Genomic DNA, 27,923 nt, shown 5'->3' on the forward strand with positions numbered 1-27,923 from the left:
AACACTGCCTCGATAGCTCAAAACATATTCTTGCAAATATTTTTATGAAATTTATAAACAACATTAATGTGAACGAATATTCATTTCAAAATAATAATTGTAGATTTAGAGAAGGTACTTATTAAGGTGTCTATTACAATTAACTGTTGAATGAAATGCAAAAGAAAACAATGAAACTAACATTTTATGATTCTCGTTGGGTTATATGCAGTGTTGACTGCATGTATTTTAAAATTAATATATATACCTTTAGGAGAAAGCTCTTATATTCATTTACCTCAAACTCTTAAAAGTAAAAAATCTATTGTTAATGTAAAAAATCAAGATGATCAGTATTTCAAATGAAGAATATTAGTAGCTTTTCTTTCAACCAGAAGGAAAAGAGCACCTCAAATAATTCCAAAATATAAACAATATGAGAATGAATTAAATTTTAAAAGTATTCCTTTTCCTTTTTCACTAGGTGATATTCCTAAGTTCGAAAAGCGTAACAGTATTTCTATTAATGCATAGCAATATCAAAAAGGTTAAATTTTCCCATTATTGATATTTGATCAGAATGAGAATCTACTCTATACGAAGAAATACGTTAAAACTAACAATATTATAAAAGAACCATGGACCCCAGTACACCAGGCCAATTCGTTACAAAGAACATTATTGTCGGATAAAACGAATATCAAGTGTAGAAGTTGTGATTATTCCCGAGTGAATCACAAAGAAAAAATATACACTGGTGTTCAAAGAAATTGCATCACCTCTTAAAATTGTAATTTTCGTCCGAATAACGTAAGTATATGGCAATATTACTTAAAGATTGCATCAGATAAGATTGACACGCGTAGGTTTACTTTCAGCTATATAAGCACGCTCTGCAAGAGTTGCAGTCATTCCTTGCTTGTGTGAGGATTGCGAGTTATGTGCAGTTGACGCCACTAAGAAAGAGTGCTATTGTTGCTTGACGTGCGGAAGGATCTTCTTCCCGTCATATTGCTTACAGAGAGTCTTGTGATCAGCCGACAGTGAGCAGATTTCTTTCCAAACTCAAGAATACTGGTTCTGTTGAGAGGAAAAAGGGAACCTGACGCAAACGAGTCTCTACACCTAAACAGGACGAAGTTTTGAAGCATTCATGCCTTAAAAACCGTAAAGTTTTTAAGGCATTTATCAATACACATAAATATCTTTTGTTTATATTTCTATTTGTGATGCTGGTCATTAATGTAACATAACATCGCGAAAAAGAGTTAGAAATGTGAAATTCCTAGGTGATGCCCTTTCTTTGAACACCAGTGTATTTTATCTCAGATGAATAAGTCTGAGCTCAAAAGCGAATGGGAAGAACATACAGGAGTGGTAGCAAGTGCAGTAAGAGTCAAAAGACGCCCCTTAAAAAATGGACTTGTAGCCAGTCCTACTAAGAAGAAGCCGTTCCAGACACAAAAAATGAAAAAGGCCTGATTAATTTGGTGTAAAGATCATGTGAAATTTTTTTTTATTAAATTATATTATATTTAGGCCACCCGAATAATTAAATTCATTTGCCGTGCTGTGTCTTATGACTGTTAATTGCATGTGTTCTATGGTCGATTTGTCTGTTTTGCTGGACCAAAAACTCCAGTTTCTGTGGAAAAAACCTTGCTATCTACACCTGACACCGACTAATTCAGCCGAGGAGTGAAAAATCCATTAAAGTTCTTTGCATCAGCGACGCGATTCGAACTCGTGCCTTTTCCACCGTGACGTGAGGACTGTGACGATACCACTGTGGTACACGCGCAGACAGACGGAGAATGTCAAATTTACTCCCGAGCAGTGGAACAAGTCGGTTATTTTCGTGGATGAGAAGAAATTCAACCTGCATGGCTCTGATGGGAGACAAACGATTCGCCGTAGACGTGGTGAAGAATACCATCCAGACTGTATGGTGGGTACAGTGAAATTCCCTTCCAGCCAAATGATATGGGGGTGCATTTCGTATCGCGGAGTAGGTCACCTGCAGTTTATAAAAGGTTCCGTATATGCCAATGAATATCTGGCTATATTGGAAGGCAAATTGCTGCCAACCATTAGAGACCATTTCAACCTGCCAAGTAACTGCATCTTTCAAGTCGATTCTGGTCCTTGTCTTCGGGCGAAAAGTGTAAGCAGGCATTTCTGTAGTTACTTTAGCTTCATTTCTGCATTAGAGGTTCGACAGTAATGTGTTTACATTTGCTACAGGTTTAAAAATGGTTGGAAGAAGGGTCCAATACAACTGTTAGCTGGCCAGGAAACAGCCGGAATCTGAATCATATAGAGAACTGTTGGCATCGTGTGGAATCTGCATTTGCCACAGAGAAGACCAAAGACTCTTTGTGAACGTCAGGAAGCCATAATTCGTGTTTGGAACCACGAACTATCAGTTGATTTTCTTCAGAATTTGATCTTGTCAACGCCGCCACGGTGTGCTGCTGTCATCAGAGCCAGAGGCGGTTCAACTAAATATTAGTTTGTACCTGGTGAACTTTTCATTTTTTATCTATTTAAAATGATAAACTGAAGCAAATTGAGGGCTTCTGATAAGATTAACCCCAGGGGCGCACATCTGGTGAGTATGGGCTTGGCACACCCGGGGTTCTGAGCTGGGTATCATCATTCTTCTCTTTCTTGGTGATTCCCTTGTTCTTCTCTTTCTTGGTGATTCCCTTGTACTTCTCTCTCTCTCTCTCTCTCTCTCTCTCTCTCTCTCTCTCTCTCTCTCTCTCTCTCTCTCTCTCTCTCTCTCTCTCAGGGTAACTTGGAAATTTTTTTTTAGCTGTTGCAGCATAAGCCTCAAGCTTCCTTGCACTATATGGCTACTAGTAATAATAATAATAATTTCAGCCATAACTGTCGTGTTTACCAAAACTGTTTCATAAATGTTGTAAGTGCTCATTTTGGAATATTTTGAGGGCACCTGTCAAATATTACTTAGCTTTGCCTTAACTATTAATAAATATCTTTTGTTTATATTTCTATTTGTGATGCTAATCATTAATGTAACTTAATATTGCGAAAAAAAAAGTTTTAGAAATGTAAAATTCCTAGGTGATGCCCTTTCTTTGAACACCAGTGTATGTGTGCGAGATGTGTTTACTATATTTTTATATGAAGAAAAATTAAAATAGAATGTAACACACTGTGAACAACGCAAAACTGTAAAAGGTAAGATTCCTAAAACAGATTGATCATTTTTAAAAAATCCCATTTGTAATTTACGAATATTTTTAAAGTAATGCTGTAAAAAGAGATACTGCTAGTTCAAATTCCGAAGATTCGTCTACAGCGAATTATCAAAAGCATAAACATAAACTGATGGGTTTTTGTTATTATATTAACTAGGTTAATGATATTGAATATCACGTAGTCACAAATGAACTGGGTGAAAAAAATAATTTTGATGTCATGTACGTGGATTTCATGAAAACTTTTGACACTGTACTGTTGTACATGGAAGACTACTGTACAAATCCCAGTAGCATGGTATTAAAGGGAAGTTGCTACAGTGAATAAAAGGATGGTTGAATGGATGAAAGCTGGCATGATAATCAATGGATACTGTTCTCCGTTGACTAATGTTATTAGTGGAGTCAGCCAGGGTTCGGTGTTTGGCCCCTTGTTGTTTTGTATATATATCAATAATATTGATGAAAATATATCAGGCTTAATGTCCAAGTGTGAAGAGGATACAAAGATTGTTAATGAATGTCAGCGTGCTACTGAAACCGGAGCTAGAAAAGTTGGGCCATTGGACTAAGAAGTGGGAAATTCAGTTTAACATTAACAAATGGAAAGTATTGTATATAGGTTGAAGTAACCCCCGAGAAATGTAGGAACTATGTGGTACTCAAATTAAAATTATTATATTAGGGCCACCCGTAATTTCTTATATATACTCAGTGGTGAGGTATAATGGGCTCCCGAGAGCCTATTGTTATTTTTTTTGAAAATTTGCGAGCCCATTGTTGAGACGATCATTTATTTTACAAATGAAATCCTGAATGCAATTATTGAGTATTCCGATCCGAAACTACGGTGGGGAGAGCGGGTTCCCATTCCCAGCATTTTAATGGCAGAGTCGATCACTTATGTATTTTAAAATTACTTCATTTTTGATTTAATTACAGTCGAACCTCTATTTAACAAACTTCTTTATAGCGAATTTTTTTTAATTCCCCTTGGTAATTGCATTTAAAATAATTTCTGTTGAACGAAGAAAATTTCCATGTAACGAACGGATTAGGAGAGACAACTGTATGCATTGTTCTCGCTTTCGGTCTTTAGGTAATTAGAAAACGCTAATTAAGGGTACAAGGGATTACCGTTTCACAATGTTAGTGGTGTCCGTAAAACCTATGCAGTCACATACCGAGAAGTCGCGCTAGTCAATATGCTTTTCATATGCAGTAAGAGGATTAAAGAAATTTCCCACACGGATAATAGTCTCTGGTCAACCTTTGTTGTGCTTCTTCTTTATTCCGACAAACAGGCATATGTTTTTTGGGAGAAGTATGTGATCCACGCTTTCCAGTAAATTTCTCCTGTCTAGGTTTACTGAGATCACAGTAGCTGAATATCCGTGTGAGTCCGACATTTTGCACTGTATTCAAAGAACTAGTGACAGTAGCAACGTAGAGGGGGAGGATTGGGCAATTAAGATATTATTTAAACTTTACGTTTATATAATATCTTAATGTTGGCAGATTTTGAAACTTTAATAAAAGAACTGTATCACCAATCTCCAAAAAACCAGCGCGAATGAAGAATGATTGCAAAAGAATTTGATGTGGAAACTATAAAGTTTGTCGTGTGTTTGTGTCACGATGGACAGCTTGTAGCTTGCGGACGGCAATTGCGGGTTGGAGGAATTGTCCCGCTTTGTGCAAACATTTTGAAAAAAAAATAAGATAAAAATAAAATAAAATAACAAAAAATACATAAAAATAATAATAACAATGACAACAAACTCATTATTAATTAAGAAGATTAAGAATTCGAAATCAAGGAGATAATTAAAAAATAATAATAATAAAAATTAACAAGAGAAAAATAAATGGACAACCTGCGCATTTCCCTCTTCCCTTAGGTAATTATCCAGCTGACCTTTGAATTTCCCCAAACTGTCAGTCTGTACCACCCATGTAGGTAACTTATTCCTGTAATTTTTAACTCGCTGGCTAAAATAAAACTTCCCGCAATCCAGTCTAAACACCCCCCCCCCCTTAACTTGAAATGATGGCCCTAGTTCTAGAATCATTTTTAACCGTGAAAATTTCAACCTCATTCATTTTACTCATGCCTCTCAGAGCCTTAAACACCTCAATCAAATCTCCTCTAAGGTGCTTAGTTTCCAAGCTCTGCAACCCACATATTCGAAGTCTTTCATCATATGGATGCCCTTTTGCTGATCTCACCAGGCGAGTTACCTGTCTTCGGACCCTTTCAAGAATAACAATGTCTTTCTTAGGAGCAGTCTCCATACTTGAACACAGTATTCCAAGTGTGGTGTAAAATAGCCTTCTACTAATGAGATTATGACGTCCTTATCTCTACTAGCAATTGTTCGATAAAACGTCGATAAGACACCATGGGCCTTCCTTGCAACCAGTCTACAATGATCGGAGAACTTCATATCTGGCCGTATCGTAATACCCAAGTTCCTTTCCGCGACTACCGACTTTAATTCAATTCTGCCTAGTGTACAAATTATTTTGGGGTTACTGTTCCCAAGGTGCAATACCTTACACCTTGCTTGATTAAAGCATAGCTGCCATTTTTCCGACCATCTCTGAAGTCTATCTAGGTAATTCTGAAGAAGCTCTGCTTGACAACAATAATTAACTACTCTACCAATATTTACATCGTCTGTAAATTTTTACATCACGCCCTCTATTCCTTCATCGATGTCATTTATGAAAATCAAAAACAACAGTGGTTCAAATACTGATACTTGGGGAACCCCACTGCTTTCCTAGATCCAATATGAGAAATATTTATTTATCTCCTCCTATCCTGAAGCCATCCTGCTATCCATCTAAACATTTTCGCTGTGATTCCAGCCTGTTTCAGCTTAAAAAGTAACCGCTCATGTGGAACTGAGTCAAATGCTTTGCTGAAATCCAAATAAACAACCACGAAATTATTCCCTAAGTTCAGCTCTTGTGTGACCATGTCAAAATAGCTAACCATATTAGTTAAACATGATTTTCCATTTACAAAACCATGCTGTGTATCCTTCAGAATCCCATTTCTATCTAAGTGATCCTGAATTCCACCCTTGGTCATAGTCTCCATGATTTTCCCTACTACTGAAGTTAGAATACCCGGCTGGTAATTGCCCACTTCACTCTTAGAAACGCCCTTATGTATTGGAGATACATTGGCACTTTTCCTCGGAATTACTTCCGAGTAATTAGCTTCAATGCATTCACTTGCCGTCTCCCTTAAATTATAGGTTAAATGCTATCAACCCCAGTAGCCTTACTGGCCTGTAGGCTCAAACGTTTTTTCATTAAATAAACGGGTGAAATTTAAAATGGTTAGTTGCATTTTTTTTCAACTTCACTCCCAGAATTTCTCATTGACGTAAAGAGTTTTTCCTTCTGTAAATATCAATGCAAAGTAACTGTTGAGTTCATCTAAAATTTGAGCTGGGGTATCTAATATTGTCCCACGTCCATTACATAAGGGTCCGATCTGGTTTGTCCTTGTCTTCTTTGCATTTATATATGTGAAGAATTCCTTCATATATATATATATAGTATATTCTTTCATGATGATACGCAACTCAGGACCCTGGGTGTGCCAAGTCCATACTCATCAGATATTAGCCCCAGGGGTAATGGTGCATTCTAATCAAGTATTCTTTCTAATCTGTCAGTGGTGACCCTTGTGAACAACTTGTAGATGTGGGATAACATGCTAATTGGTCTATAATTTCTAATTTATTATTTGTCTGCTTTCTTATGTAGCAAAATTATGATTGCGTTTTCCACTCCTCAAAATGTTCGATTTCCTGTACCTTTTATTAAATCTGTCGTGTAAAAATTATTGAAACATTTAGGAAAATTATTCTGCAAAGATATGCTTGGTATCCATACCACACCGGCACTGTTCAAAAACCTGATTTTACCAAATTTTTAGGATTGTGATGTTTGGCTATTTGGCTAATCGCATTTCAGATGTGTTTAGTTTGTTGCCATTTACTGAAATATATATTTAAATTTTTACATATATAAAATATACATTTTTGTTGGTATTAACCGTATTTTTATCTCCGAGGGCGCCATTCTCCTTCCCTTCGTTTCTATCACTTTGGCACGTGATTTCATATTCCCTCTTTATTGGTTGGTTTGTAGAATCGCGGGGATTTTAACGTTTTCCAGCTGGAAAGCCGGGAGTTATATGCATATTCTAGTGTTCTGTTCTTGTTCTGTTTAATACTTAAATATTTCTTTTGAAAGTGTTTCAACCTGTGAGAAGAGATGGGATGGAGTGCATGATTATAAGTTACAGTGGTTATAAATTGATCTGACAGCGATGCATTCATATTAGCTGCTACTGATGTTTTCAGTGAAACCTAACGGATTTTAGTTATATCGCTTTTCATCTGTTCACCTTGTAGCGCAGTTTTAGTAAAATACATCTGACCAGAATGGCCAACCTCCGCTTCGGTCCTTATGAAATTAATTTAGATGATGAAAATAAACCAGGAGGTAATCAGACTAAAACAACGAATGTTTCGCAGCAGATTCCGAAAAGAAGGGCATTATCAAATCTACCTGATAATAACAGACTTCCAACTAGAGGACTAAAAGCAAAATCAGTGAGTTATTGATTTGTAGATTATGATTACACCCGATTATCAGTAATTGTGTTTTCAGCTTCCAAATATAGTTTCCGATTTTTAAGTTATCTTCCCTTAATTGCAAAGTTTTTAATTTTCGTTGTTAGAATTATTTTATTTTTCCTGATAAAATATCGATCGGAGGGGTTATTGTTTCAGATTATTGCATATATCGTGTTGCGAGTTCTGTGGTGTTCTGCCATTGGCAATTTTAGGTATTTAACACAATTTTCTGAGTTATGGATAATAATAATTCACGTTTTAATAAATTTAGAACTTTAAATTTAGTTCACGTTTTTACACGTACCACGTAACTTGTTAAAATTGTTCGTTATTATTTATTCAACTTAACCTTAGTGGTTGGGTATTAGTATTCGGACAAATGTGGCAAGTTTGATCCTGTTCATCTAGAAGGGAAAATTAACTCTATTGAATAACTTCAGTCACGATTGATAAATGTAGAATGAGTATCTAGATAATTAGATGATTTTTATGCAGATAATCTGGATAATTTTATGCAGCCCACAACATAAAATAAGTGTACATATAGTATCATGAAGACATTCGAATTCTTCGCATTTAATTATTAGCTTGTGGTGATTGATTGTGTGTGATAATAGAATTATATGCAGTCCTAAGTTAAAACGAAATGATGATATTGAAGTGTGAAGTTTCCAATATCATCAATCAGTAGCTAGTTGTAAATCCTCATTGGAATTATACACTGAGATAGCTTTTACATTGACTACCTTCACACAGCACAATTTAGATACATTTCAGCGTAGACTCCATGGGGTACTACTGATGGGTGCTCACAGGCATTGTAATCCATACTGACTACACTGCATCTCATAGTTTCCAGGTATTCAGTGTATACTGGATTCAGGTGCCAAATGGTTCATTCCTTGACATCCCACATGTGTTCAGTTGAGGTTAAGGTTTGGCGAGTTTGATAGTGCCAGGAGGTCAGACAGCTCACTGGAGTGCTCTTTAAGTTAGGCCCACATTGTCATAGGCTTGTAACATAGTGTTGTCTTGTTAAAAGATGCCTTAGTTGTCCAGCAAGGCTGCTATCAAAAGCATTGTCTATAATCCAGGATTTCCAACCCAAACATACCCCAGACCGCCATGCTTCTCCCCTGTAAAAATACCTTCAAGAGCTTTGTAGTGAGTGCACTTGTCTCTTGATATGGTGCAGTTGCAAGTGAGATTCATTGGACCCTGTTTCCACTGATCTCACTGTTCAGTGGCTTGGCTTTGCTTGTGCCTATTGTTGGTATATTTTCATGTCAGTAGAAATACTCACATTGGGAAGTGTTCTAGTGGATCATCAGTTGCACTAGCCCAACTGTGCTAGTGTCTGGTGCACAGTACGTATTGAAATGGCTTGTGGTCTCTCTTTCCATATTGTATTATGGAGTCATTTGCTCTACTGTGGCACATCTGCTCAATTGGACAGAATGTTTGACTGTCAAAAACACTTGTTTTGCCTGGTGGTTCTTTCATAGGTTGGTCCACTCGATATAGATGAAGCATTGCTGTCTGCAGCAGCTCTGACAGTCATTTGGACTTGATTAGGTTGCATCTTTGGACCATTCTTTGCACAGAGCATTGGCACTGCTGAATGCTAGTCCTGAAATAAAAACTGTGCATTATGTGGTAGCAGATGCCACACATGATGTCATGGGTAGGGTGTTCTTAATGCAAGTTCATCTCTGTGTATGTATGCTTCTCTAAATTAATAGACCTTTTTTGGTTACTTAAACGGAATCTGACTTAACAATTCCAAGGAAGTAGTCCAAGGAAGTAGCACAGGGTTCTGTTATTTGCTGATTCTCAATGCAGCTGCAGTGTGACCTAGGTCTGCTGAGTTCCATCTTAAAATATTTTGAGAACTAGATTATATTCCATCAAAAGGGGTTATTCAGTTCCAAAACACGTGGCTCTGCAATACTGCTGTACATGTAAACTCCCACTATCTAAAAATAAATTTCTTGGCACATACAGGTATCCCTTGTTTAATGACTACCATGATCACCTGGAACATATGCTATTTTTACACCTGAAATAATGTGATAATTTTGGTATTATATGATATTTGACATTGATGACGACTTAAATGTTTGAATAGGAGACCAAACTCAACAGGCTACCTTAAGATGCATTTAATTTGAAGTGATGAGTATTCTTCCCAAACGCAGGTTCTTAATCCTGGAGATTTTCACAGGTCGTGTATGGGTGGCTTACCATTGATTTGCATTCTTGTGTATCCAAATTTGTGTCTGCATATGTTTAGGGTTAGTTTGCCCGTTTGAGAGGAGGAAGTGATCCCAAAATTATGCTCACATAAAACCTCATGCCTCCACTTGAAATCAGACCTTTTCAAATTGGTTCCAAGTGACTAAACTACTATATAGATAAAGATATCTTAAAGCTTTGGATACAATATAGCAATTTAAACTCCAAAAAATGAAAGTTCTAATTCCCCTTATTTACTGTGCAACGAACAGTATAGGAGATTATACAACATTAAATATGGCGAAAGGCTGCTCAGAATTATCCAGAAATTTTATTATAAGCAATGGGGAATGGAACAGCTTTTTAGTGTTGATGAGATCAGTGTGTGTTGGAAGTGACTGCCATCTAGTACGTTTATTTCATAGGAGTTTCTCAGGTTTCAAAGTCCCTTAATCTCCTTGGTGAAAATGCTATTGGATTCTTCCTTCCTTCCTGGATCTTCTGTCACTGCACATATCCTCCTATCTTCTTTCACTCTATCTCTTTGTTTCTTTGGTGTTTCTCTCTTTCTGTTCACTCCAGTTTCCATCTCTTAAATCCAGTTTCTGATGTAACCTTTGTCTCTCCTCTTTGCTTTGTCTAATACTACCTGAATAAATAAATAAATATTAAGGTGTTGTGGTCACAAAGTTAACAAGTTAATATATGTGGTGCATTAGGAAATATAGTAAACCCTCAGTTTTATGGAACATGATTTTAATGGGCAAAAAGAAGTTTCACCAGAGTATATTCCGAGGTGCTTATGAAATAGAGGAAACCAGGAACTCCTGAACCATAATCAAGTGTCCCAGTCGATTTATGGATAAACTTCCCATCATATAATTAATGCTTGTCTGTGCACTGTTTCTTTATTATAACCTCATTTATGGTGTATCACCATGGCCCTATGAGACTTTGTGAAAAGAGAAAGCATGCACATCTGTGTTGCCCAGATATTAAGCTATTAGAGAAGTTAAACTGTGGTGCATCTCTTTCCTTAGGCCATAATGCTTAATGCTTAAAGCATTAAGCATTATGGCCTCATAATGGCTTAATATCCTCTAATAGCTTAATATCTGGGCAACACAGATGTCATGCTTTCTCTTTTCACAAAGTCTCATAGGGCCATGGTGATACACCATAAATGAGGTTATAATAAAGAAACAGTGCACAGACAAGCATTAATTATATGATGGGAAGTTTATCCATAAATGGACTGGGACACTTGATTATGGTTCAGGAGTTCCTGGTTTCCTTTATTTCATAAGCACCTCGGAATTATACTCTGGTGAAACTTCTTTTTGCCCATTAAAATCATGTTCCATAAAACTGAGGGTTTAAAAGCAAATATGTGAATTATGAACAAATGCAATTACAAGCTTCATAGTCTTAATGCAGTGGTGTTTATGCTCACAGCATCAAAAAAACTTGGCTTTCACAACAAGTTTCATTTGGTATTGTGCTGCTTTAAAATAATAGAACACAGTGGTGCTGCAACTGTTAACACAGGTTCATCATTTTTGAGAGGAACCTCACAAGGGTCACCCTTATGAGCTTCCTTGTGAAGCAACAATGACACTGCAGGATTGAGTAGTTTTTGCTGTTGTATAGGGTTGATGGCTGACCAGGCTAGCCAGGTGGGTAAAGTGCCTGCCTGGCAACCCAAAGGTCACAGGTTCGAATCCCGCCTATGGCTTGGATCAGAGTAAAATGCAAAAACTTTGGGAGGTGCATTATGGCCACAGAAGCCGATGTGCCAACAACTAACAAAAAAAAAATAAAAAATAGGGTTGATGCTGAAGTGTTTCAGAAGTTGGCAATAGAAAGTACATGAAAGTAGCAACTAGCATTAACCTCGAAGATGCAGTTTGCAAAGTTTAACAGCAATGCTTAACTGCTGTACTATTAGTAGTGGCGAATGATGCACTCAGTCCACAATAGGAAAAAAATATATATAATACTACCCACCTCAACTGTCCACCTTTCCAATAATATGTCACATTCATCCTTAAAGCTATTCAAACTACCCACTTCCACAATACCAGATGCTAGTTTGTTCGAACAATCAATTACTCTGACTGAAAGCAAATTTTTGTGCATCTATCCTACATCCAACCTTTTACTTAAGTTTTGTCCCTTTGTGTATGTCTTCTGAGAAAGAATAAGAATTCCATAATCATTAAGTTTACTCAGTTCATTCAAAACCTTAAACACTTCAATCAGTTTTCCTTGCACGTATCTAGTTTCCAAGTGCTGCAAGATAGAACTGAAGTCTTTTATAGTTGTAGTAAGAATATTCCTTTGTGTTCTTGATTAATCTAGTTGCTCTTCTTTGTACCCATTGCAAAATGTCCATGCCCATTCAGAGACTGCTGGGAACCATTGCTGTACAAGTAAACACATGGGTTGTGTTAGGGTAGCTAAGAATAGAAACAGGTGCAGGTATACTTGCGTGTACACCAATGCTAGGAGTTTAGTAAACAAATTTGATGAATTTGAGGTATTGCTCAAAACATCAAAGGCAGATATTGTTGGGATATCAGAGACGTGGTGTCACACAGATATAAGAGATGCAGAACTGGAATTTTGTGAGTACAACGTCTACAGAAAGGATAGACAGGATAGGAAGGGGGGAGGGGTTATGCTATTAGTTAAGAAACACATAAAAACCAAGGCAGTGAAGCCAGTCGACATCGCTGGACAGCAGTGTTGAGTCAGTTTGGTGTGACATAAGCATTGAGAGATCAAAATTGAGAGTAGGAGTGTGCTATAGGCCTAATGACTCTGATGAGTATAATAAGAAACTGTACAGGGAAATAGTGGGCCAGTAAATCAGAGAGTCTTATAATGGGAGATTTTAATTTCCCAGATATTGACTGGAATTTGGGGGCTGGTCACTCACACACTAGCAGGGCTTTTGTGGATTTATTGGATGATTGTTTTCTACATCAGCATGTTTGGGAGGCAACTAGACGGAGTAATACTCTTGATTTGATTATCAGCAGTGATTCTTCATGCATTAAGAATCTGCAGATAAATGAACCACTAGGTGGCAGTGATCACAGTGTGCTGAAGTGGGATTTACTCAAAGAGGTAACTACCATTAGGGGTAAAGGGAAGGGTTATTGCTTCTGTAAAGGTGACTACGATGGACTGAGACTGTATTTAAATTCTATACAGTGGGACCAACTGATGATGATGTTACCAACAGCAAATTCAAAATGGGAAGCATTCAAAGAACTTATCTTGGAAGCTACTAGGCTTTACATACCAACTAAGAAATATTGTTCAAGGTTTAGTCCAAAATAGATGTCAGATGAACTAATGAGGCATATGGCAGAGAAGAAAAATGCATGGGATACTTACAAATTAACACATGACACAGAAGCCTATGATAGATACAAGTTGATATGCAACCAAGTTACAAAGGAGGTTAGGCAGGCGAAGGCAGATTACGAGAAATCCTTGGCAAGGGATGCAAAGAAAAACAGCAAAGAGTTCTTTACTTATGTAAACTCTAGAAGGAAGGGGATGAATCAGATTGGTCCACTTGATATTGATGGGTCAACTGTTGAGGATCCTGCTCAAGTGGCTAACAAACTAAACAAGTATTTTGCATCTACATTCACACATGAGGAGTTATTCAGGAAGGGGGAATGCCAGAAGTGAAGTAAACTCTGGCAGTGAGCTAGATGATTTTGTAATAACTGAGAGGAAAGTGGTGGAGAAATTGTTGAGGATAAACATAAAAAAGGCACCTGGGGTGGATGGGATCTATCCAGTTATATTAAAGGAGGCAGCAAAGGAAGTGAGCAAACCCTTAGCCATAATTATGACAGCTTCTTTGGACTCAGGGGAGATACCCATAGACTGGAACTGTGCAAATGTGACCCCAATTCACAAAGGAGGATCAAAGGCTGACACAAGTAATTATAGACCTGTGAGCTTAACTTCTGTTCCAGGAAAATTAATGGAGGCACTGGTTAAAGAAGCACTGCAGGATCATTTAGACAAGACTTCAGTTATAGCTCTGACACAGCATGGTTTTGTTAAGGGGAAGTCTTGCCTGACCAATTTGATTGGATACAATGATGCAGTTACAAAAGAACTGGATGCAGGGAATAGCTTTGATATTATATACTTGGATCTTAGAAAGGCTTTTGATACTGTTGCACATGGAAGACTGCTATACAAATTGGAGCAGTGTGACATTGGAGGCAAATTGCTGCTATGGATAAAGGGGTGATTGAGGGGGAGAAGACAGAGTGGTAATCAATGGACACTGCTCATTGTGGACTAATGTTATTAGTGGAGTCCCTCAGGGCTCAGTGTTGGGTCCATTATTGTTTTCTTTATTTATAAATGATATTGATGATGGTATATCAAGCTTAATGTCCAAGTTTGCAGATGATACAAAGGTTGGCAGGGTTGTCAAGGACACTACTGACACTCTGCTGCTGCAACAGGATCTGGAAAGGTTGAGCAGATGGGCTGAGAGGTGGCAAATTAAGTTTAACATTGACAAATGTAAAGTACTACACATGGGAAACAGCAACCCCAGAGCAATGTATCAACTCTGTGGTACTACACTGACAGTGGTTGAGAATGAAAGGGACTTGGGGGGTGGTTGTGCAGGCAGATATGTAGTTCTCTGAGCAGTGCAAATGGGCTGCAAGAGTAGCTCATGGAGTATTGTCAATGATATACAGGAATTTTTCCATCAGGGATAAGGAGGTGATTATTCCCTTGTATAAGGCAATGGTCAGGCCACTCCTAGAGTACTGTATAGAGGTCGGGAGGCCTCATTTCAAGAAGGATGTAGAGCTGCTGGAACGAGTACAGGGAAGGGCAACAAGATTAGTGAATGGAACAAAGGGGTGCTCTAACGAAGAAAGGCTTAAGTTTTGCAAATTACAGTGTCTGGAGACTAGGCACCAGCAAGGTGATCTGATAGAGGTGTATAAAGCCTTGAATGGTTTGAGCATGCTCAATGCTGATGGGATTCTTCCTCTAGTTCAGAATAATCACCTGAGAAGGCATAAATTCAAATTGAGGAAAGACAGATGTAGGATAGACGTGCGGAAATTTGCCTTTAGCCAGCGGGTGGTTGGTTGGTGAAACAGACTTCCATCCCTTGTCATGGAGGTTGATAGCCTAAATAAGTTTAAGGCTCAGCTGGTATTTTGAACGAACAGAGGGGTGAAGTGGAAGTGGGGTTTTTTTTTTTTTTGGCTGATGCTGCATAAGCATTCCCCTCGCTGAATAACTCCTCATGTGTGAATGTCGATGCAAAATATTCATTTAGTTTGTTAGCTACCTGAGCAGGATCATCAACAGTTGACCCATCAATATCAAGTGGACCAATCTGATTCATCCCCTTCCTTCTAGAGTTTACATAAGTAAAGAACTCTTTGCTGTTTTTCTTTGCATCCCTTGCCAAGGATTTCTCGTAATCTGCCTTCGCCTGCCTAACCTCCTTTGTAACTTGGTTACAGATCAACTTGTATCTATCATAGGCTTCTGTGTCACGTGTTAATTTGTAAGTATCCCATGCATTTTTCTTCTCTGCCATATGCCTCATTAGTTCATCTGACATCCATTTTGGCCTAAACCTTGAACAATATTTCTTAGTTGGTATGTAAAGCCTAGTAGCTTCCAAGATAAGTTCTTTTAATGCTTCCCATTTTGAATTTGCTGTTGGTAACATCATCATCAGTTGGTCCCACTGTATAGAATTTAAATACTGTCTCAGTCCATCGTAGTCGCCTTTACGGAAGCAATAACCCTTCCCTTTACCCCTAATGGTAATTACCTCTTTGAGTAAATCCCACTTCAGCACACTGTGATCACTGCCACCTAGTGGTTCATTTATCTGCAGATTCTTAATGCATGAAGAATCACTGCTGATAATCAAATCAAGAGTATTACTCCCTCTAGTTGCCTCCCAAACATGCTGATGTAGAAAACAATCATCCAATAAATCCACAAAAGCCCTGCTAGTGTGTGAGTGACCAGCCCCCAAATTCCAGTCAATATCTGGGAAATTAAAATCTCCCATTATAAGACTCTCTGATTTACTGGCCCACTCTATTTCCCTGTACAGTTCCTTATTATACTCATCAGAGTCATTAGGCCTATAGCACACTCCTACTCTCAATTTTGATCTCCCAATGCTTATGTCACACCAAACTGACTCAACACTGCACTGTCCAGCGATGTCGACTGGCTTCACTTCCTTGGTTTTTATGTGTTTCTTAACTAATAGCATAACCCCTCCCCCCTTCCTATCCTGTCTATCCTTTCTGTAGACGTTGTACTCCCCAAATTGCAGTTCTGCATCCCTTATATCTGTGTGACACCACGTCTCTGATATCCCAACAATATCTGCCTTTGATGTTTTGAGCAATACCTGAAATTCATCAAATTTATTTACTAAACTCCTAGCATTGGTGTACACACAAGTATACTTGCACCTGTTTCTATTCTTAGCTACCCTAACACAACCCATGTGTTTACTTGTACCGCAATGGCTCCCAGCAGTCTCTGAAATACCATGCATCTTGTTTTTCAGGCTTCTGCTCATTCTAATAGAAGCAGTGCAAGAATCTCTTTCACCTCTGCCAGTGGCTACTGTCAATCTATTGGTCTTTGTCTCCCCCCAAGCTAGCAGTTTTCCGACCCACCTAACACTGCCTCGATAGCATCAGCAAATATTCTTGCACCTTTTCTATTTAAGTGTATCCCATCCCTGTAGAAGCAATCTCTCCTGTTAACAAGTACAGTCCAGACTGAAAAAAATTCTACCCCTTGAGCCTTGCACAATCTTTCCAGGGTCGAATTGATCGACAAGGCTCTCATCATATACTCCCTCCTATCGTGTCTGGGCAGAATTGCAGACACTTTCAAATTCAACCCTAATTCTCGGCTTTTGTTCAGCAGTGACCTGTACTTGTTAAGTAATTCAGCTGGTCTCCTACTCTTAATATTATTAGTGCCAACGTGTACAACTATATCACCTTTTGTGCCCTTAAAATGCATATATTTAGAAAGAGGAACCATCCCTATTACACTGGCCCACCCTTTGACTAGTTATGAAAACTCTTTGTCTGCTCTCTTTTAGCTAGCCCATGAACAGCTTGGGATCCTACCATTAATTCTAGTTTGTTCCACTGATAAAATTAGAGTATGATGCTGCTAAATGCTATGCAAGTTATTTTTAAAAATTTTTAATTTTATTTTTTTATGAAAACCACAATGAACAATGGATTTTTTTAATGAACACAAAAGGTATTACAACCTATAGTACTTACTACTGTAGGGTTGAAGACTAAGAAAGAAGATAATTGTTGACATTAGATTTGGATTTTTTCAGGTTGTAGTATTTTTGGAAATACATGTGAAGGAAGGTGTCCCAGAAAGCAGAAGGGGAAGAATGAGGAAAAGGACAGTGAGTGGATGCTGACTGGTTGTGGCATGTGTTTGGACTGGTCTGGAAAAGAGTGGAGGAATTAGATGCCAATTCAGAAGAACAGTGGGATAGAAGTGTCTATGAAAAAAAGCATGTAGCAGAAACTGAACATCTGATGTGGAGAGATGTTTTAAGGGATGTTATTGATTAACCTGACTGCCCTCTATTGAATTGAGTTTAGAAGCTCGAGAGGTTTTTTTTTTGGGTGCCCCCTACATATTTGAGATTTGTAGAGTCAGTATCTGATTAGAAGAAAAGTAATGCTGAGAGTAAAAGAGAAAGTTTTTTTTTTTTTTCAATGCAGAGGGAGCATTATTTGTGACTTGGATGTGCCAAGGGAAAGGTTAAAGGGAAGGTTCCTAATAGAGATATATATACTTCTTTTTTTTTTTTTTTTAAACCTAGCTGGATATGAGCAAATTTCCAAACAGAAGGAAAAACAAAAGTAGAATAAGAAAGTGTAAAAAGGCAGCACAGTTTTGAAGAACAAGTGGAGAAATGGTATTGATTGTTCAGAACTCTAATATCCTGTCAGAAGACTTCGTGAGCCACTAAATGAAGTGTATTGAGTATGGATTGGAAACATGGGATACTACATCTGATACAAAAGTTTCTTCTGACATTTGTATCAGGTGCACTGGTTTACCAAGGTTGCTGATACAAAAGTTAGACGAAAGGTAGGAAGCTAATAAGTAGATTCTTACTAGCATCCAGCAGGCAGGGGGAAGTGATTATACAAATTCTGTTATATTTTGTTTGATTTTCATTGATGCTTTGAAAAACATTATTCTGCAAAAGTAAGAGATTAGAATTTTTTTTTTTTTAACCAGTCAACAGCAATTAAAAAAAAAAAAAAAAATACCATGATTACCCAATAAATTGTTTATTTTTTTGTTTTTCACTTTCCCTTTTAGTTTTAATGTATGTATATTGTTTCAGTACTGGGTTAGCATTAGTAGGCGCATATGATGCAAGAAAGCAAGCTTATGCAGCATCAGCCAAAAAAAAAAAAAAAAAAAAACCCCACTTCCATTTCACCCCTCCGTTCATTTGAAATACCTGTCCAGCTGACCCTTAAATTTATTTAGGCTATCAACTTCCACAACAAGGGATGGAAGTCTTCCACCAACCAACTACCTGCTGGCTAAAGGCAAATTTCTGCACATCTATCCTACATCTGTCTTTCCTTAATCTGAATTTATGCCCTCTCAGGTGATTATTCTGAGCAAGAGGAAGAATCCCATTGGCATTGAGCATGCTCAAACCATTCAAGGCTTTATACACCTCTATCAGATCAACTCGCTGGTGCCTAGTCTCCAGACACTGTAATTTGCAAAACTTAAGCCTTTCTTCGTAAGAGCAACCCTTTGTTCCATTCACTAATTTTGTTGCCCTTCTCTGTACTCGTTACAGCAGCTCTACATCCTTATTGAAATGAGGCCTCCAAACCTGTATACAGTACTCAAGGTGCGGCCTGACCATTGCCTTATACAAGGGAATAATCACCTCCTTATCCCTGCTAGAAAAATTCTTGTATATCATTGACAATACATGATGAGCTACTCTTGCAGCCCGTCTGCACTGCTCAGAGAACTTCATATCTGCCTGCACAATAACCCCCCGGTCCTTTTCATTCTCTACCACTGTCAGTGTAGTACCACAGAGTCGATACGTTGCTCTGGGGTTGCTGTTTCCCATATGTAGTACTTTACATTTGTTAATGTTAAACTTCATTTGCCACCTCTCAGCCCATCTGCTCAACCTTTCCAGATCCTGCTGCAGCAGCATAGGTTCAGTAGTGTCCTTAACAATCCTGCCAACCTTTGTATCGTCTGCAAACTTGGACATTAAGCTTGATATACCATCATCAATATCATTTATAAATACAGAAAACAATAATGGACCCAACACTGAACCCTGAGGGACTCCACTAATAACATTAGTCCATGATGAGCAGTGTCCATTGATTACCACTACTTTATCCATAGCAGCAATTTTCCTCCAATGCCACACTGCTCCAATTTGTACAGCAGTCTTCCATGTGCAAAAGCATCAAAAGCCCTTCTAAGATCCAAATATATAATATCAGTTATTCTCTGCATCCAGTTCTTTTGTGACTGCATCATAGTATCCAATCAAGTTGGTCAGGCAAGACTTAACAAAACCATGCTGTGTCCGAGCTATAACTGAAGTCTTGTCTAGATGATCCTGCAGTGCTTCTTTAACCAGTCCCTTCATTAATTTTCCTGGAACAGAAATTAAACTCAAGGTCTATAAATACTTGTCAGCCTTTGATCCTCCTTTGTGAATTGGGGTCACATTTGCACATTTCCAGTCTATGGGTATCTCCCCTGAGTCCAAAGAAGCTGTCATAATTATGGCTAAGGGTTTGCTCACTTCCTTTGCTGCCTCCTTTAATATAACTGGATAGATCCCATCCACCCCAGGTGCCTTTTTTATGTTTATCCTCAACAATTTCTCCACCACTTTCCTCTCAGTTATTACAAAATCATCTAGCTCACTGCCAGAGTTTACTTCACTTCTGGCATTCCCCCTTCCTGAATAACTCCTCATGTGTGAATGTAGATGCAAAATACTTGTTTAGTTTGTTAGCCACTTGAGCAGGATCCTCAACTGTTGAACCATCAATATCCAGTGGACCAATCTGATTCATCCCTTTCCTTCCAGAGTTTACATAGGTAAAGAACTCTTTTCTGTTTTTCTTTGCATCCTTTGCCAAGGATTTCTCATAATCTGCCTTTGCCTGCCTAATCTCCTTTGTGACTTGGTTACAGACCAGCTTATATCTATCATAGGCTTTCATGTCACCCATTAATTTATATGTATCCCATGCATTTTTCTTCTCTGCCATATGTCTCATTAGTTCATCTGACATGCATTTAGGCCTAAACCTTGAACAATATTTCTTAGTTGGTATGTAAAACGTAGTAGCTTCCAAGATAAGTTCTCTGAATGCTTCCCATTTTGAATTTGCTGTTAGTAACATCATCATCAGTTGGTCCCACTGTATAGAATTTTTAAATACTGTCTCAGGCCATCGTAGTCGCCTTAAGAAAGCAATAACCCTTCCCTTTACCCCTGATGGTAGTTACCTCTTTGAGTAAATACTACTTCAGCACACTGTAATCACTGCCACTTAGTGGTTCCTTTATCTGCAGATTCTTAATGCATGAAGAGTCACTACTGATAATCAGATCAAGAGTATTACTCTCTCTAGTTGCCTCCCAAACATGCTGATGTAGAAAACAATCATCCAATAAATCCACAAAAGCCTTACTAGTGTGTGAGTGACCCACCCACAAATTCCTGCCAATATCTGGGAAATTAAAATCCCCCATTATAAGACTCTCTGATTTACTGGCCCACTATTTCCCTGTACAGTTTCTTATTATACTCATCAGAGTCATTAGGCCTATAGCACACTCCTACTCTCAATTTTGATCTCCCATTGCTTATGTCACACCAAACTGACTCGACACTGCACTGTCCACCGATGTCGACTGGCTTCACTTCCTTGGATTTTATGTGTTTCTTAACTAATAGCATAATCCCTCCTCCCTTCCTGTCCTGTCTACCCTTTCTGTACACATTGTACTCCCCAAATTCCAGTTCTGTATTCATTGTATCTGTCTGACTCTGATATCCCAACAATATCTGCCTTTGATGTTTTGAGCAATACCTGAAATTCATCAAATTTATTTACCAAACTCCTAGCTTTTGTGTACACGCAAGTATACATGCATCTGTTCCTATTCTTAGCTACCCTAACACAACCCATGGGTTTACTTGTACCACAATGACTCCCAGCAGTCTCTGAAATATCCTGCATCTTGTTTTCCAGGCTGCTGCTCATTCCAATAGAAGCAGTGCAAGAATCACTTTCACCTCTGCCAGTGGCTACTGTTAATCTATTAGTCCTTGTATCCCTCCAAGCTAGCAGTTTTCCGACCCACCTAACAGTGCCTCGATAGCATCAGCAAATATTCTTGCACATTTTCTATTTAAGTGCATCCCATCCCATCCCTGTAGAAGCAGTGTCTCCTGTTAACAAGTACAGACCAGGCTGAAAAAAATTCTACACCTTGAGCCTTGCACAGTCTTTCCAGGGCCAAATTGATCAACAAGGCTCTTATCATATACTCCCTCCTATTGTGTCTGGGCAAAACTGCAGACACTTTCAAATTCAAGGGTTATCCTCTTGGTTATTGTTCAGATTTGTCACCATGCCTGTGCAGTGCTATTAGCCTCAGGGAGAGTGTACCTGACTTTTTGGTTGAAACGCACTTCTGGTTAGAATATCAGGTGTGTGTACTGCTTAAAAATATTTTCCTGATGACTTGCAGAGGAACAGAAGTTAAAAACTAGGGTTCCTCTTACATCATTGGTAAAAATTTTACACTGTTAATTGTAATCACTTTGCTGTTGCTGAAAGTGTAGTAGACTGCAAAATTTTTTCATGAACCACAGCTTTATGTTAAAAAAAGGAGGTATGAGAATCAGCTCCTAAGGCAGGAATGAAGCATGCCTGAATTTTTCCCATAAAATAGTCCCAGTTGAAAATAAAAAGTTGCATACTGCTTGCTTGGCAAAGTTTTTAAAAAGGATCTGCACATAGGAACAAATGTTAAAAGCTGGGTATCCTCTTATGCCATTGGTAAAAATTTGACACAGGCAGCAAAAAAAAAAACACAAAAAACCTTGAAGCAAGACTATAATGTGTGGTCAGGAGAACCACCCCTGACAGCAGCAATTTGCAATAACCCCCAGCATTATACTACTGATCATTAAATGAAGCACTTCTGTATCAGATGTAGCAGAAGAACCAACTCCAGCAGAAGGTAAAATTCAGTTTAATTTGGTAATTACACATTTATTAACCGAAGTCATGCCTTCTAAATAAAAAGAAATATCCAGTTAGTTCATAGATTACATTTGTAATTTCATAAATTACAAATGTTTTTTGTTTTCATAAATTAGTCTTTTTTTTTTTTTTTTGTGCTTCACTGGATTTTGAAAATATATCAGCAAAATAAGAGGTGGTTTTTATGCTGACTAAATTTGTCAGCAAATGATAGATTGTGCTCGGACAGAAATTCCACCACTGAGTTATAAAGTTCTACAAGCCTTTGCAAACAGTTACCTTTTGACAACCATCTTACTTCTGTATGAAGTAGCAATTGGTTGAAATTTTCATCATTTTTTTCACATAGTATAGCAAACAGTCTGCTGTTAAGAGCATTTGCTTTTATTTTATTTATTATCGTAATACAAATTTGCAAAGCAGCATGCAATTCTTCACTTATGTTTTTTGCAACAAGGTGTTGTCTGTGTAAAACAATGTACTGTTTGTATTTTAGGATTTTCTTTTTTAGCTAAAGCTAAAAATCCTCTGTACTTAACAACCATAGGTTGTTTGTTTGTTATTTGGTTTTTAGGAGCATTAGCAACTAAGGCCATATTGCTCTGGGGATATGTGGTGGTCATTCGCCGACCTTTCCGTATTTGGTGGTGACAGGCTCAAACCCCGGTCTAATCAAGAAGCGTGTGTTACGCACTGCTGCTCCTTCCCACCTGGCCATGGAGGCGCCCAACCATAGGTGGAGCCCCATCTGTTGCAATTGCGGTTATATTACTAAAGAGAATGTCGTACTTTTCAAAATACTCTTGCACACATCTAAAAATTGTTTCACCTTTGCAATCAGTTTTTTTTAAATATTTGGCAAAAAGGGATTCATCAATTGCTGCTTTTTTACTTGTACTGTAATACTGTACAAATTACATTAAAATATTTATACTTTCAAATGTTGGCTCATCTAATTGCATAGCAAACATAACCTCTTTCAGCTCTGAATTTACTGTTGTTTAGACATCATTTGCCATCTCAGCAATCCTCCATTGCACTGTATTATTTGGCAAAAATTGGAATTTGGAATAATTGGACTAATTGGAATTTGGACTAATTGGAATACTCTTTAAAACTGGATTAGCATCCTTTTTCATAACTGACTATTGCTATTTTTATGGAGGGTAGAATTATTTCTTCACTAAGAGTATGTGGCTTTCATTTCTTTGCAATTAGGAGAGCAATATCATATAATGGTTGTAGTCCACCACTGGCTGCTGGTACTGCAGATGATTTTATAAAGGGCTTAAACATTGTAAGATTTAAAAATTTTTCCTTCACTGTCTTGAAATATTCAAGGTCTTTGTTGCTTTTATCATTATGCTGTTTTTTTAAATGTTCTTTCAATTTTGAAGGTTTCCTAGCATCATTACTAAACATTTTCTCACATAAAAGACATATTGGTTTTGTTTCATTACTGGGAGAAGGCACAAACCTGAAATTTAAATATTCTACAGAATATTGATAACCCTTCTTTTTTGTGTCAGACATGATCATTAGGAGTTTTGTGTAAGAAATTATTTCAATACAACTTGATCTCTTACTAAAATAATTTTAATAAGAAACTATTAAAACAAAATGAATAATCCACTCCCAAACACTGCAGAATGAAAATATCTACTGACACTAGAAATAGCACTGAAGTGTGATGACAGCAATGGCTGTAAAACGAAAATCTGTTTGGACACTAACTAAAACAATTTATTTAAGTTTTCAAGGGCACACAGTAATTGTCACCTCACATCGTGTCACTCGGAGAAGGGAGAACCCCCCCCCTCCCTGGTGTCATTTGACCATAAATGCACTGTTCAATGTAAACTGTGAAGTTGGTCATAGGAGACACATTACTACCACGCTACGTTATATATATGTTGTTCTCTTTGGGGAAAGCTGAAGCAAAATGAATTGCCACACTTCATCCTCTTCTTCAGATTTTGAAGATTTAGAAAATGATTTTCTTATAGCCGAGAACAGAAGTGGATTAAGAATGAAATAGGCCCCGGCCATATTTAATTTTGGGGCCCCTTTAATATATACCTTTTAACTTTTTATCACTACTTCAGAAAATATACACTGAAAATGAAGCTCGTAGCGTTAATGCAGCCCTGACAGAGAAAACAAAAGGGAGTAAGCAATGGCCACACAACATAAACTGGAAGAGAACAGAAAAAGGCGAATTCCATCATTTACTGCAGGACTTAGAAGAAGATGAAAATCGCTTTAAGATGTACTTACGGATGAATAAAGTAGAATTTAATTTCCAGTATAATATAATTAAGGATGGCATACAAGGGCAAAATACACAATTTCGAAATTCAGTCAGCGGTAAGGAAAAATTTAGTTGTATGTTTAAGGAAAGTTGAAATACTGTAAGTTTAATTTGGAATAAGGATTTATTCGGTCACAATACAAAACTTTTTAAATTAAATTTAATAACAAAAACAACTTCACAACGCTAAAAATTGAACTTGTTAGAAATTGTAATGAGTTGTATAAACTGAAACGATAGACTTGTTCCTCCTCTAAATTTGTAAATTGTAATATGGTTGGTCTATTTTCCTCCTTTGAGCACCTGTGACTGGACATGTTTCTATTATCATTTTCTCTATTTTCTTCTGTCAGCGTGACAGAAAAACTCATGCCGTAAGAAATTTTCTTCTCGAACAAAAAAAACTGCGAATTTGTGAGGACGTGAATCGGCCTTGAAGGCCAACGCGTTATCTTGCTACTACAGCCAGTAACAACAGTTTGTCCCCGACCAATAAACAAAACGGAAAATATAGCACGCTCTCTCTCTCTCTCTCGCTCTCTCTCTCTCTCTCTCTCTCTCTCTCTCTCTCTCTCTCTCTCTCTCATGCATTTGACGTTTGACTTGTTTCCATGTAATCTCACATGAGGTGACAATAGTGTGATTCCACCCTAAGCCACTTTGCTGACTGCCCGAGTTAACGACTTATTTCGTATACTAATTCTAGATTTCTAGAATTATCTTTGTGAGGAAATAGTTTCTTTAAAAACCCCTAAAATAATCTTACTGATTCCCAGTGACTTTATTAGGAACTAAAAATCCTTTAAACTTGCCAAAAGACCCCTGAGGATCTCTACCGACCACTTTGGGAATCCCTGGTCTAGATGCTCCATAAAAGCTCTGTTGGGTTTAAGTCAGTCAATTGAGTTGGGCAAACCATAGTTTGCAATACTTGCTCTGTTGTTTAGTTGCTAGATAGTCCCTGCACAGCCTGGAGCTGTGCTTTTGAGTCATTGTCTTGTTGTGATATAAAATTTCTTCCACAAAGTTGAAGTCCAGCAGATATTGCGTTATGTTAAAGAATATTTTATAGCCTTCTTATCTTAAAATTCCTTCAATTCTGACGATATAATCCACTCCAGAAAAACAATCAACCCCAGAGCACGACAGTACTACCACTGTACTTGACTTGGCACTAAACAATATGGCACCATTTTTTTTTTTTTTTTTTTTTTTTTTATCCCTCTTTCCCAGTTGATTGTCTCACATGAACTCTATGCTTGGATCCAAACATTTCAAATTTGGATTCATCTGTCCACAGTACATTTTCCCACTCTTTATTTGCCCAGTGTTGACGGCTCTCGTCCCAATCCAACTGTTTAGATTTTCTAGTTTTAATAAGGGTTTTCAGACTACTACATGACCTCAAAGTTCAGCTTGTTTAAGACAATTTTTCAGTAGATGTGGACATAGGAGTTTCTCTGTTCGAATTGAACTTGGCTTGGATTTCGTCTGCAGTAAGTCAATTGTATATAGAAATGGTCTTATCTTGTGCTTCCATTGTTACGTACAGTCATCCTGATTGGCGCCTCCGTAGCCAGGTGGGCAGGAGCAGCAGTGCGTAGCACACGCTTCTTGATTAGACTGGGGTTCGAGCCGTGACCACCAAATACGAAGGATGCGGAAAGGTCAGGGAATGACCACCGCATATCCCCGGAGCAATATGGCCTTAGTTGCTAATGCTTCTAAAAACCAAAATAACAACGTCATCCTGATTGTGGTTTGTACTTTAAACTGCCAGCCTCCTAATTATCAACTGGTAGTTTGTACTCACTTTAAATGAAAGCACCTAGTTTTTTTTTTGCCAATGCTTTTCTTCTTTGATGATCTAGTCTTGTAAAGCCTAATAATAATCTTTCCTTAAAAATCTCATTTGTGCTGCTTCTAGTTTTCATTTATGACCCAAGCCACACAGCTGTATAACAGGGCTGATTTTGAAGCGATGTTGTGCAGTCGTAATTTTGTTTCAGTTGTCACTTGTTTTCTGAAGTGATGATTAATCATTCATTTTATTATATTTTTGTAGTTTCTATTCATTTGATATTAAATTTCCCAAATAGGTGAAATCAGATATTTGTTCTATTACTTTGTCATCAATAACAATTTTGACTTGTTTTTTCCACACAATCCCATTGATTTTATTTTTGAGGTGGAGATTTTCATCTCTTACTTTTTGTTTATTTTATTCAGTTGCATTAGCTGCAATCTGTAGTTTATCTTCCGATTTTGAAATTATAACTTGATCATCAGCATATAATATAGTTTAGATTTTATTCCTGTTCAACTGTATTCTGTAGTGAATTGTTTCCATTTAATAATTTTATTGATGTAGATATTAAATAAATTCTGTGATAATCCACATCCTTGTTTGACTCCTTCATTGGTATTAATTGGGTGTGATAGTTAGATTATTTTAATTATTATGGCCATTAGAATATTTTATGCAGACTTGAGTTTTTATATATGTGTTGTATCGCTTTCTGGAGTTGGATTGGGATACGTTCTTCATGTAGAATCTGCCAAAGTTTTTCCCAGTTGACGTTGTCATATGCTTTTTCGTAATCAATAAACAGCAGAAATGTTGGTAGGTTAAATTCTCTTCTTTTCTCCAAAATTTGTTGTGATGAGAAAATGGCATCTATTGTGCTTCCTTTTCTGAACCCACATTGTTCTTCTGAGAATTGTTCACTGTATTTATTAAGTTTATTCTTTAGTATATTAGAGTGTAGCTTTAAAGCAGTTGATAGCAGTGTTATCCCTCTGTGGTTGATAGGGTTATTTCTGGAGCCTTTTTTGTGTAAATTGATTTATTCCTATTTCGCAATTGTTGGGTATCTGTTGCTTATGTCATATGATATTAAATAATTTTATTAGTGTGTTTTTTAATAAGGTGCCACCATATTTAAATAGTTCTACATTCAAATTGTCTATGCCTGGGCTTTTTCGGTTTTTTGATTTTTGTAATATCAACTCTAGTTCTTCCATTGTTATATTTTCTTTATATTCCGTTACCACAGATTAATCTTCCAATTCCCTAGTGCCAGGGTTTATACCATAGTTTTTAGCATTAGTAGAGGCA

At 37.5% G+C, this 27,923-nt stretch overlaps 1 protein-coding gene across 1 annotated transcript in view; it reads left to right on the forward strand.

Moving 5' to 3' along the window:
• Window positions 1–7,486: 7,486 nt before the first annotated feature.
• LOC150088107 (cyclin-A2-like) overlaps window positions 7,487–27,923 on the forward strand; it is a 106,708-nt gene continuing 86,271 nt past the window's right edge. Inside the window, exon 1 of the mRNA XM_090370023.1 lies at window positions 7,487–7,846. Coding sequence (XP_090226149.1) covers window positions 7,676–7,846 — 171 coding nt within the window. The 5' untranslated portion in view covers window positions 7,487–7,675. The remainder of the gene's footprint in view (window positions 7,847–27,923) is intronic.

The sequence above is a fragment of the Mastigoproctus giganteus genome, chromosome 3 (genome assembly GCF_048544385.1).
Source record: "Mastigoproctus giganteus isolate SK-2022 chromosome 3, ASM4854438v1, whole genome shotgun sequence".
Taxonomy (NCBI): domain Eukaryota; kingdom Metazoa; phylum Arthropoda; class Arachnida; order Uropygi; family Thelyphonidae; genus Mastigoproctus; species Mastigoproctus giganteus.